This window comes from Saccostrea cucullata, unplaced genomic scaffold, assembly GCF_032062105.1.
Source record: "Saccostrea cucullata isolate Sc308-1 unplaced genomic scaffold, CSIRO_AGI_Scuc_v1 ctg4826, whole genome shotgun sequence".
Classification (NCBI taxonomy): domain Eukaryota; kingdom Metazoa; phylum Mollusca; class Bivalvia; order Ostreida; family Ostreidae; genus Saccostrea; species Saccostrea cuccullata.
In genome coordinates, this window is record NW_026918334.1 from 128,285 (window position 1) to 142,386 (window position 14,102).

A 14,102-nucleotide genomic window follows, 5' to 3' on the forward strand; every position below is an offset into this window, starting at 1 on the left:
TATTGTCAAAATTAATAAAATCCGTTCTTATATCGATACGATATATCCAGGTGAGCTTGAGATAAACGATATCACAGAGTCTGACACATCTGTTTCATATTTGAATATTGTACTTAAAAAAGACATTAATGTTAATTTTTCAACCAAGCTTTATGATAAACCCGATGACTTTAATTTTCCAGTCGTCAACTTCCCTTTCTTTTGCAGGTACTTGTACTATGAGAACTTTCCATTCATAAAGGGACGTCACCAAATAGTGGTAAAGGATTTCCAATTGAGACCTTAACTCGGCACTCAGGACCATTGAGCGGTTAGGGTTCTTTACCGTGCCAACACCTGTCGTGTTAAGGAGCCTCGGCTTTGAAGGTTTCCGCAACTTTCACTTGATAGTTCCGAGAGAAAAAAAAGACATGTATAAAAACATTTTCAAGTTTTTTTTCCCTATTTTTTTTTTATCTTTGAGTTGCATAGCTGTAACTAAAATATTCAATTAAATAATATTCTGTTTGGTGAAAATGAAACATGTCATAAGTTGATTAAATACAACTGTATAGTAGTATTTTATGTTTTAATATAATTGTTGTATATTTTATATTCTATATAGGTACATTAATTACATCAATACAATAATGAAACTAAAATATCACAGTCATTATAAATCCACATTATGTATGCGTCCATCGAAAGTTTCTGGTCCATTTGATTTCTGAACACACTTTGATTCAAAAGAAGTACCATAAGTATTAATATAAATACCACCCTCTGATTTTGGCCTAATTTTCACGGTATTGGGTGACGAAACACTGGGGCACTCCGTGAAATAATTAAACGGAAGCAGAAAAAAGTTCACCTGACTTCCGGGAGTGGTGGTTGATGGGACATCCTCTGTGTGAGGTATATGCAACACACCCATAGTAACCCACGCCACAAGATCTGTATTTACAATTGAATCATTGTTTTGTATGAATTTGTCAAAGTCCAAGAGTGGGTCCCACGGGTCATTTTGAGCATAGATAGATGTACTCATATCCTCAAAATCGTGGTATTTTGTTATCACTAAAGGGTACTTGGCCCAGTTTGCTGCTTTAGTCGCCTCACTCTCCTCCAAAATGAATTTTACTTTCCCGTGGTTGAGAATTCGGTACGCTCGCTCCGAGTTGAATTTGCTCGTGGCATGTTCATTCAAAATTATATCGTACTTTGGTCTCGTATTATTCAATTGTCCAGGACCAGCATCCAATTCATTTTGCTGAATATTTTTCTCAAAAATCATTTCAGTTTTATACGCACCTCTTGTCCATTCTACTTTTGATTTCTGAGTTGATACATCCAAAGTGGCGTAACTGTTCTGAACACCATTGATATCCAAATCTACTTTGTAGTTGAACAGATGTTGGTGTATATTGGCCACTACGTCATTATATATAGGATATCCAAACTTTCTTTCTTGGTACAAGGCATACGTTGCTTGAACGTATCCAGTGGCAGATGCTCTGACTTGTACAGCACCATTCTGATGAAATATGTAATCAAAAATATAATCATAGTTCCAAATATTGGTAATCGTCCTTACAACTAGGTGATAATCCACTAATCCCCCATATGCCCTGTACCCTTTAGCAGAATTTGTAAAATGACGGCGTAATGGCATGTTAGCCGTATCCTCAAAGACGCAAACGGAATTTTTGATCTTCCAAGGCTTGTGTGAATTTGTTAGGAAATCGACATCGAAAAATACTGCTGTTTCTGGACAATCTACGCCAGGAACGAGCTCATTGCATGTCGCCCCCATCATCCAAGAAGCATCGAAATAATTACTGGTCCCTTGTACAGGCCCAAAGCCTGAATAAAAGACTGCAGCGTCTTGTAAAGATATTTCATATGCAATTCTTTCTTCCTGAAACCGAACATCAAAAATCTGGAGTCCAGTTGATGGTCTCATTTTGAAATTGAAGTCCCAGTGCATGTATGACACGTGTTGTCCGTCAATGTGGTACCGATGCCCATCGGGCTCCACAAGCTTAGGTCCTTGAAGTGGATCAGGCATTTCACTTTTTCCTCTACGGTTGTACGATGAGTATAAGTACTCTCTAGCACCTAGAGGCTCATAGTTAATTTTTCTTAGTAAATTAACCCCCTTATAACGAGTAACAAGATCTTCAACTTCGAAAAACATTTGACCGTTGTAAACTACTTTGGTAACTTTCCATTCTTTTGGATCGGTGGATAAGTGATCTATCTGTACTTCTAGCCCCAGCGGATGTAGGTAAAACCCCTCAACATCTCTAAACGACCAAAACCAGGTTTTCCTTTCCCCACTAACGCGTCCTCTTGGTGCGATGTCAAACCAAACCAGACAGTCAACTCCTTTTGTACAGTTATGATACGAAAGTTTATAACTTCCATACAACAATGGATACAAATCCACTGATATATTGTATAACATGGCGTATAATTGGTCATACTCCACATCATCTACAGGTTTGGCACTATATGGAATTCTAGATTTTGTAAAGGACGGATTGGTTGCTAATTTATGATAAGTAGGATTTGGTAAAGGTCCAACAATGTATTCCTCAACCCGAGGTGGATTCAAATCACCCCTTATAATTATCGCTTTTGCTGTCCGTTCGGGCATCTTAGATACACCTTTTAAATATTTTAATACGGCGTCTTTTAAAGGCATCAGGTGATCGATCATGTAGATATACGAACTATTAATGATTGCTTGAGAAAATGGCACTAAGTTTAATGATTTGTCATTAAGTAGGTAGTCGCGTGCTGACAAGTACTCCTTTGGAGTAAGTCCATCGAACACTTGTGGATTATCAAAGTCTCTTGGAACAACACTAAATCCTGGAACGCATGTTGGTTTCTCTAGTTTAATGACAGCTAAAATGATAACAACGACGAGGAATATGACACATAGCACACTGGCGATGATTGCCGTCAGTTTGAGAACAAATAATGATGTGCATCTTTTTCCTCCCTCTGGTGCCGGACCATCTTTGATCGAAGTCATTGTGAAAGATTCGGGAACCCGACCTGGAAAGGAACGAAAAAGTCTTAGAAATGAGAACGAACGTTTAAAAACCCTGCATGCACGACAACTAAAGGTTTTAATATGAAATGTTTTATATCAATTTTACCACTGCTGCCACGAAAATATCAGGGTGTCATTATTTTTATTTTTTAACTGAACCTGTATCTAGGAGATTGAAATGGATACGGCCATAAATCAGCGGGCTATGATGGATTTATAGCCGGGTTATCAGTGTGTGAAATTCACATCCAACCGAGAAAGTATGCATCATGCAGTGCACGGAAACTGAAGACTAAACTCACCATACAATTGTCCGATATCGATACACCGGATCCACGATATTAACACTATCTTAAGTACTTTGTTTCTCTTTCCTATTATCGAAAACTCCCATTCCAGTGATTGGCTTAAGTGCATTATTTATTAACTTGATGTTCTAATATGACAACCATGCACTGTGCGAGATCATTTTATGGTTGAGTAAGGTGCAATTAATTCTGTTCTTTAAACGTTATTTCTTATAAATTAGTGTTTAAAAAAGAATGACAGAAATAATTCATTATGATACTTAGACAAGGTAAATTGCACCAAAGAATGTGTCAAATTCTGAGAAATTTATTTGCATTCAACAAATTTTAGTTAATAAAAATTCCAATAAATGTTTGCCTTGTCAGTGAGATTTTCTATTCTGCTCTTTTGATTATATCTTTAAAGATTACTTATGCTAAACAAGTTTGTGAGTGTATGCATGCAAGCAATTTATTTGTTTTCCAACTTTCTTATATTTTTGACCAAAATACACGAAAAGGGGTCAGTTTTGTGATAATATATATATAAAGATATTTCATATGTAAATTTATATATAATGTATATTTTATATAGTATATTATATAATAGTGATACCCCCCGCTTGAAAAGCGAGAGGGTTTATAGTAATCGGTTTGTCCGTTCGTCCTTTTGTCTGTACGTCCGTCTGTCTGTTACGCTTTGGAGTACCCTACTCTTATCCGCAACTCCTCTCATACAACTGAATGAAATTTGATGAAACTTTCAAATAATCTTTATTATATATTGACATTGTGCACGTTCTATTTAACTTTTTGATCTGACACATATTTTGGGTTCCCCTCAGCAAAACATGGACACTACCATTATACTCATTTAGGAGGCGATGGGTATCATTTAGTGAGCTCATTGCTTACAGTACCTCTAGTTAATATATAATTTATATAATATTTATTTATATATAATTGAGAAATTTTGATGGATTTTTCAATCAATATAATTTTTTATCAAGCAATTACGATCACGTTTTCTACACATATACTTGTACGATATATGGATCAAACAAGATATGTTTGTAAAATACTTATGCCCGTCTCCCCCAAATAATTGGAATTTTTCTATTCAGGGGCATATCTCTGTCCCAAATCAATATCGCTGATGGGGAAATGAACGAAAACCAAACACTGGAATTGTTCTAAGTCCAGAGGGGCATAACTTGGTCAAAAATTGGTCGATCGTACCAAAAACAAAACTTTACCAAAATATTCCTCTGTTAAATCTGTATACCAAGTTCACCTCGTATGTGCAACGATTGTGAAGAAATGAACAGAAACCGGTAGACAGCAGCAAAGCAATATATCATGCCCTCCATTATTCAAAGGGTGGTATAAAAAGAATAAGGTTTTTGACTATTAATATTTTGAAATTTATAATGCAGGTTGCCTATTTCAGGTCTATTTCATTGGAATAAATGTTGAACTTCGAACAGAGGTATTTACTAGAATCATGGGGTGGGTATTTTGTATTTTGTCTTTTTATATAATATTATTTTTTTTCCTTATTGTTCCAACTATCTGATTGGCTCAAACTTGATCACATGATCAAGTATAAAAAGTGTTACAGACTGGATGTTTCTATTTTAAAAATTTATAAACCTGCTGTTTCTAAAATTGGAAAGGTTCTTCTGTGAAGCAACAATAATGCTGACGTCACAATAGTCTTTATAGACTTGATGTTTTTAAAAACAGATACTGCAGCTGTTTACATTATTGTGACATCATAATGCAATGACATAACAATGCCTTGTATGAGAAGGTACTGAGTATTATAAAGAAGGATTTTAAGACATTTCTTAACTGCTTAAAAATAGTAAAACAATTGTAGCCTTTTGATTCGGTACAATCCCTCGATATATAGACCTTAGAGAAAGCATATCGACCTCGCACTTCGTGCTCAGTCGATATGCCTTTTCTAAGGTCTATATGTCGAGGGATTGACCTCATCAAAAGGCTGTAATTGTATAATAATCGGGTTTCCGTAGGAAATAATGAAAATGCAGGGCGACTGTCAAAGGGGGTGCATCATTTGTCCAAATAACTCCTCTTATTTATAGTTTTCATTATAAAATATTTACATATTGGATAAACGTTCTTAAAGGGGAGGCGCGTGATAAAAATCTTTCTTTATATTATTGATAATTTGATATTAAGTGAACTAATTTCATTTTAAAACAGAAAGAAAACTTTAACAAATTTGTTGACGGGATAAAAGAGAAATAATTTTAAAAAAAAAAATAAAAAATCGTAGCCTGGAATGTAAAAAAAAAAATTAGAGTCAGGCCATTTTAGCCAGTCGATCGAGAGATGGCAACCAGCCATTTTTTAAAGATGACCTAAGCACTTTTATTCGCATACTACATGTTGTATGTAATGCTGCACAAACGTGTTTTCATTTCATACAATTGTTCATTACTATATATAATTGTCGTTCCTGTTCTCCGTCATTTACATGTAGCTTAATAATGAACTCCCTAATTTTCTCCATAATCATGATAATATGCTCGTGACACTTTTAAATAGTAATCATTTCACTAAAATGAAAGAATACTTGTACTTGTGCTGCAATAGTGCAACATTCTTACCGTATCTATTTGTATTGGTGAACTGTACTCTATCCATTTTCGTCTGATAAAGCAATTATAGTAAACGATACACAAATATGACTTCTTCAATCGATACAAAATGAGGCAATATTATACTCAGAAATTAATCGATAATATTCGCTTGGTCTCAGCCGCACAAACATTTGTCAAAGGTACGGGTTAATTATTAAATTTCATGTTACAGCACCTTTAACATTGATTTTTTTTTTTAAATATAGTGAACATTATCAATTAAGATTGCAAAAAAGAAATCGAAGCAAAATATATTTTTATAGAAAGCTAGTGTGGGTTTTTATTATTATTTATTTCTTCTTATTATAAAAAAAAAAACAGAAATAACATCAGATTAACAAAACATTGTAAGCAAAGTTTATACTATAAAAACAGATGAGAGCAAATAGGACACAGGATTAAATCAACACCTTCTGTCGGCCAGACTTCATTATATACATGTACAATGTAGTACACGCGGCAGAGAACTCCTCTAAAGAGGTTCAGTGATGTGTTATAGATAGGATTAGAGACAAGATGGAATGATAATACATGGACAAAATTATCTTGTATAAAGAAAAGTTTATAATTTATTTAAATTGATGTGCGAATTGCGTATACGTACCGCTTCATAGAATATTTAACAGAAAAAAATTGAAAGCATTGCTTATGACATGTTCATTGACATTACCTGTTTAATTAGTTAAAGAAAAATAAGCTAGTACACATGTTTAGATGAATGACTTAAGATATTCATTTTGAAGTTTGTTTGATATTTTTCTAATACTTAACATGCAAGTTACATGTAATCATTGTAGAAAGAAGCTGAACTTAAAACTCTTTAGATTAAGGACTGGTTAGAATATACAACGTGTTAAGCGTATGGTTCTAAAACATGCAAGCATTACAAAAATGAGATCCGCCACTATTTTTTTTTAACTGTGGAATTATGGGTACTTACCCGGATCCCGTTCTATCTCCGGACTCTTATCCTCGTGTGCACCGTTCTGTGTAATGGAACCAGGCACCAGCCCATATGTCCTCTTCCGACTAAGGGAGGGGCCGAGGGATACATCAATCATCTCCACAGACCAGGGAGGTGCCAGAAACGGCGAAGGTCTACAGGTGGTTACAGCAGTATTTTGATTATCTCATCCAAGAATGTAAACACAGAATCATTGAAAGCAGATTATTTCATACAAACGCCCAAATGATGGATCAGTTCTGTTGGTGTACAATAAATCCTCCATTTTGATAAAAACTACACGTGCTTGTTATGAGAAAACAGCATTTATTATTGTACGGAATACTGTATGAATCATCGCCTAGAGTTGCTGATGCGGAAAACGCTGCTTCTCCCTGCGGCTCGGTCAATTCTCCGGGAGAGAATTGAACAGCAAGTTTACATTATGATAGCTGGTGCGGATTATCCGGCAGACGATAAACGTACAGTGCACATACATTTCAAGTGAAAAAAGACGGTAATCAAAATTGAACCGAAGCAAATGTTTTTGTTCAAAGAGAGGGAATTGCGATAACCTAAACATTTTCATTTATGCTTGGATTCTTATTAAAATAAATATATATAGATTAATAAATTAAGAAAATAATAGATAAATTAAATTATAAAAAAATCTTTTTTTTTAAACTTAAGAATATGTCCAATAAGAAAAGGACCGTTTGTTTTGTCTTGTGCTCACACACATGAAAGACAATATATTTCTTCGTTAACGTAAAACAAACTCTAAACGTAATAAACTAGTAAGTTTAAATTCGATTTTTTTTTCAGAGTTAAAATTATTGAAGCTTCTTGTCAATGTATCACTATTACCGTTTATACATTTTATAGCGAAGAGCTTGTTGAATTTTTTATGTTAGTTAGATAATGTATAACAGGTTCATCAAGTATAAATGTTATCTGCATTGACACACACATTGACGTGAAAACTAATTGACTATTTCTGGCAACATCGTTGAACATGTAATTGTCGCCGAGAGAAGAAATATTATAGCGAGATTATATACATAATATATACTTACAAACTAAATATTTTAAGAAAAAAAATTAAGTTAGTTTTTTACAATATTTAAGACACAATGTGTAAAAAAAACAGGTTCATACCCAAGCTAATAAAATATTTTTTACATGTTAAAATTCTTTTTTCTATTGAAATTTGTTCTTAGATAAACATTCTTCAATTCTACCAAGGCTCATTCCGAAATTCCATATATTTCTTGAGATATTCTGAAATCAATTTCAAAAATGACCTACTTTCTTTTACTAATGCCGGTTTGCCATAATTGCCGTGAACACTTATTGACTGAATGGGCGAAAAATTAATTTGAAAAACATCAACAACTACACCGCCATGTTGATTATGAAAGTGCTGGCAACAGTTTTCGGAATACATTATATACCTGATACATGCAAATGTAATCATATGATCGAAAAACCTTGAGAGAGGAAATATTATAGCGAGATTATATATATAAAAAAAATATATATTAACAAACTCATTATTTTAAATAATAATAATAAATTAAAAATAAGTACGTTTTAAGATTTTATTGTTTTTCTAGGTAAGGTTATGTTTTGATTACACACACTGCATCTGTTACATGTATCTAACTTAATAAAATTTAAAAATAAAACACAAGCTGCCCCTTTGGTAAAATTTAATGGTCTTTGAAGGCCTGTGGTTTAATTGTTTTTTATGCCGAATCTGTTCATTCCAAATTTATGCACTTCGAATTTCATTCCAAATTTATGCACTTCGTATACTTCAATAATCGTCCTGGTTTTTTTACTCTCTTTAAACAATGCTTAAATGATTTTACATTGTTTAACGGACAAAGATCGAACGAGACTCTTCTCTTTTTTTCCACGAAAAGAAGATACCGTTAATCAACAATTTTTGCGACAGCTTAATTTTGCAAAATATTAACATGCATTTGATATCTACAAGCAAGATGTATTTAATTTCAAAATTTTCATGAATTTTTGATTCAAAATAATTACAGTAATATCAAATCTTGCAACAGTGAATTTTTTTTACGAACAGACACGCCTCAGGTAATCATGCAAAAAATAAAAAATAATAATGTGCTGTAATTTAAAACAATTTTAATTGAGAATGGCATTAAATATAGAGAATTTGTACAAAAAAACTTAAATAAATTTTGATCTTAAATATATAAAGGTAACATTTTAATCCACATATAAAATTCCTCAAAATACATAAAATTACAATTATATAAAATGTCTCGATATAGAGATTCAGTTTATGCTCTTTGCTGAGGAATAAAGATACTTAACTTAAAGTACTTACTTGTTCTTTACAAAGTGATAAACATTATGAAATATATCGCGTTTAGGACATTGCTATTATGCTAGAATATAGATGTAGGAGTCTCAGTTAGGTTCAGAATATTTCTTTGGAACTAAATATAACAGAGTTATCTTTCTTAGATAATATTGGATAAAAAAAAAATCTGCTGAATTATCCCACTTGTATATCAAATCAATATTGTCTTACCTTGAGGGTTCTTTTTTTCAGAGCTTGATTAAAAAGTGTTGGAAGTACAGTATTTTCATTTATTTATTCTACATGTACCTAGCAAATAACTAAATAAAATGTGTTTCATACGAAATAATTGCCGGTACCCCCTGTATAACAAGGTGAAAGCAGATTTTTATCTCCAAGGTCACAGTCAAGATTTAAAACAAAATGTTAGCTCTCTTTTATCAACGACTAAATATTCTAAATTTAGAGCCAACACCATACACCAACAATAGGGAAAAACACAAGCAAATTCAAAGAATTGTGGTTCCCCCGCTTTCGGTGTCTTGGCGGATGGGATGCCATTATTTATAGAAAATTGAAAGGAAAAATATACGCAGGGTAAACTTTTGAGGTGAAATAAATTTTTATTTTTTTACAGTATTCCTATCTAACTTTTAAAATCATCTTTCAAAAAGATATATCCGAAATCCCATTTGAATTTGTTTAATAATTCATGAGTTATTGAAACTCATATGACGATACACCCCCCCCCCCCCAAGTGAAAATCGAAAGCTCATTATAATCTTTGCCTCATTCCGAGATAAAATTACCAAATGTAAATGTACTTTATTTCCCCATCAATGTATTGGCGCGGTTGCAAAAAAAACCACGTGCAGGGCGGGACAAACAGCTAGACAGAAGCAGGGCTTGGAGCACGTGGATTGGCGGAATCAAAGCATATAAATATAAGGAATAACTGTCTTATTTTTCAATTTCATGAAGATGATCAATCGATTGGCTTGCGTGATAATTTTATGCATAAACGCCTTCGGCGTTTATGCAAATTATCAGCAAGCCAATCGATTGATCACTTCATGAAATCGAAAAATAAGACAGTTATTCCTTAAAAATTTACAAGAAACTGCCCATAACCCGTCGTTGCCTTTTTCCGATTCATATCGTCTGTTTTAAAATACTGAAAAACAATGTGTATACCTCAGGTGCATCAAATGGCACAACAAGACTACAAACTCGTCGTCATCAATTTGCACATAATTTGGGCTTTTTAGCGTTTTCCCTACGTGACGTCATACATTTTACGGCTGAGTAACTCTGAACACTGGTTTTTGTGCATAGTGACTAACATTCTCATCTGACCAACTGTCGTAATTCTCGGTCATGCGGTCAAATAAATTTCGAATATTATGCTACTCTGCGTTTCTTTTTCCTTTAAGTATATGTACGCCCTATCAAATGTCATGCAAAAGTTATCGCCAAAAGGTTTTTTTTCCAAATTCGGTCCAACATGAAGGTTGAGATAATGAGGTAAAAAGTATGGAAACATCTTATTACAGGCAATGGACATATAAAGTATGAAATCCAATCTCTTCTCTATCAAAAGTAATAACGAGGATAACATTTAAAAGTACTCTAACAAAAAAAAACTAAATCAAAGTGTCAAAGTTTTCGCCAAAGTTTTTCAAAGTGTCAAAGTTTTTCAAAGTGTCAAAGTTTTCGAAAGTTTTTCAAAGTGTCAAAGTTTTCGATAAAGTTTTTCAGTGTCAAAGATTTAGCCAAACTTTTTCAAAGTGTCAGTTTTCAAAAAAGGTTTTCAAAGTGTCAAAGTTTCCGATACCATTTTTTAAAGTATCAAAGTTTTTGTAAGTGTTAATGTTTTCGATCAAGTTTTTCAAAGTGTCAAAGTTTTCGCCAAAACTATAATAAACTATAGTTAACTATAGTATTTTTTGTTAGGGTAGGTCATACGTGAGGTCTAGAGGTAAAAAAGATGAAAGGGAATTTAGAAAGGCCTTGTTACGGGTTACATGTGTATACGTGCGAAAAATGATTAAATGTTTTTCCACGTCTCTCTCGAGAATTTTTTACTCATTTGGAGAAGCCACCACTTGCCGGTGGAAAGCTACAAATGTTGTCTTATTCTCAGCACTCAGGGCCCATGAGCAGTGAGGGATCTTTTTCGTGCCAGCACCTACTGGGACACAGGAACCTGGTTTTTGCGGTCTCCACGTCCCATAATGGATCAACTCCTTACTTTGTGATTACTAACAACAAGGAATCCGAAGTATTCAAGCCATAGCATAGTATTTCAAATTAAAGTTAAGGAGTATTGGCTAATTTTTAAGCCCCCGCTCTGAAGGAGAAGGGGGTATACTGTATTATACCTCTGTGCATATCCCAACAAATACCGGTCGCAGTTTTCTCAGCAACTGCTCATCGCAGATGCTTGAAATTTAGCTTAATCTTGGTTTAGGCAGGTCATATGGTGGTATTCATTTTTATACGTATCTGATATACTAATTTCCAGTTAATCTGTGCCTTCGATACCATACAAATCTTTGCCTCATTTTTTCCTGCAACTTCTCAAGGTTTACTCTTGTTTGTCCGTCTGTCTGTCCATAACAAATTTTCGGTCACAATTTTCTCAGCAACTGCTCATCGCAGATTCTTGAAATTATGGCACATTCTTTGCTGAGGCATCCCATATGCATTGTTTTCTGTTATAACCGACGTCAGCTTCCTGTTTATCCGTGCGTCTGTCCGTAAAAAAAATTCGTTGTAGTTTTCTCAGCAACTACTCATTGCAGATGATTGAAATTTATGCACATACTTTAATTGTTGAGGCATGCCATTTGGTGGGATTTATTTTTGTATGAATCTGATGCCATCTTCTTATTTATCCGTACATCTGCCCGTAACTGAACTGTGTAAATTAACATGATAGTGTATATTCACACAAGAGCGGAGGGGGTATTTCTAATCAACGTTGGTTCACAGACTCCTTGTTCTTTATGGACAGATAACCTTGTCATGTAACGTCCATGCCACCAAGGATGTAATTATTGAGCAATTTTCAGAATATCAGTCAAAAAGTGTTACTTCCTGTAAAGCTTAAAGAGTCAGTAAATTTGACTTTGACAAAGTTAGGGCAATTGTAAAAGGACATTGATTATTTGTAGAATTATCACAGTTCATGCAAGGGCATTTTGACAATTCCCCACAGCAATGCACTCTGTGAAAGGGTATTTACATGTGTCAGGAAAAATAGGACACATCGATGGTCCTCCATTGGGGATAATACACTTGAATGTTTGCTTGTCTTAAAATCTACATAACCTGTGGAATAAATAAACAAAACCTTGATCACATTAAATGATCATACCATAGATTCCTACACAATAAGTTTCCTTCGATTTTGTGGACAAGAATTTGCTTAATTTCATCACTGTCTGTCCCAGCAGAATCTCTTGGATTCCCTGCCATGTTCAATATGTCAGTGGTGTAAAGTACTGCTTATTATCATTTATGTGTAAATAAATGATATGAACCTAGAGTTTTCGGCCTTTATTGTATATGATGTATAAGACAAGCCCATTAAAAATCAACTCAAGATATTAAACTAGGTTGATATAAAGCATTACACCTTTGTCCCTCAAATTCCACCAAAATGAGCATTAAGACTACAACTCTGCAATAAATAGGGTACGCAGGTCTGCAGAATGACAATACAGAAAGCTATTAGATGACGGCTTCGCATGCAGATGCTTCAAGACCAGGGTGTCCCAAGATGTCTACATTCAGAGAGGACAGAATACTTGCAAGGCAGTCACTGCAGAATAGAAGAGAGACAGTTTAGAAGAAGGTGGACTCAGCATGAAACTCAGACATCAAACAACACAGCCAGAACACAACTTAAAGAGGCTGGTTTGGTTGCAGATGCACGGCACTGAAAAAAATACTCTTACTTACAGCTGCTCATCGCACGAAAAAGTTATAATTTGCAACAGCACATACAAATTAGACTTTGATTGAATGGTAAGTGGTACTTTGGACTGATGAATCAAGATTCAAGCAGTTTCAGAATGATGCGTGTGTGTTTTTAAAGGAGGACACGTGAAGCGTGTAGAAAAAGTTACATCGTACATACAGCACAAATTGGCGCTGGAGGCGTAGCTGTTGGGGGTGAGAGGTCATTCGGGTTACTGATTTTTGAACCTCAATCAAGATAAAACTCAATATAAATAGTTAAACGGACATTCTCGCTAACTCTGCAATTCCTTCAGCACGTTCCTGTATGATGATAGTGCCCCGTGCAACAGTGTAAAGCAGTTGAAATCTGACAAAGACGAGGATTGTCATAAATGGCTACCATAAAGCCCTAGGCCTGAACCAAGTCCCATAGAAAATTTATTGAGAGTCTTGGGGGTTGCAATAAAATGTCGTAACCATAAAGATCCGAACAAACATTGGTTAATGATTGGAGCCGTTTTCCAGTTGCCTGGCTCTGGGATCATGAAATTGTCTTAAGTCAGACTTAACTCCATAAATTTGCGCTTAAAATTTAAGATTGATTTTAAATTGTATCACAAAAATTGTCTTAGAGTTTGGAGTTTTTTCTTAAATTTTAAGACTGCTTACAGGCAGTTTTTAAGAACGATCTTAAGTTCTTTTAAAATGGCTGCTATTATTAGGTGTTTTTTTTTTTTTTTTTTTTTAGAAAAATTCAAGGTGAAAATGATATACTGTGCAGCAAAGACAGTGTTTTCCTCACCCCACGCTTTTCAGAGATCGATTGAACCCCTGGAACTCAGAGCGGATG

At 34.3% G+C, this 14,102-nt stretch overlaps 1 protein-coding gene across 1 annotated transcript; it reads right to left on the minus strand.

Annotated features, from left to right (window-relative positions):
• Positions 1-479: 479 nt before the first annotated feature.
• On the minus strand, positions 480-7,380 carry LOC134263432 (amiloride-sensitive amine oxidase [copper-containing]-like). Its single transcript, XM_062745779.1, has 2 exons — positions 6,943-7,380; positions 480-3,045 (listed from the first exon to the last, which is right to left on the minus strand). Exons 1-2 carry the CDS (start codon positions 7,061-7,063, stop codon positions 653-655), a joined length of 2,514 nt encoding a protein of 837 aa, XP_062601763.1. The 5' UTR covers positions 7,064-7,380; the 3' UTR covers positions 480-652.
• Between the last annotated feature and the right edge of the window lie 6,722 nt (positions 7,381-14,102).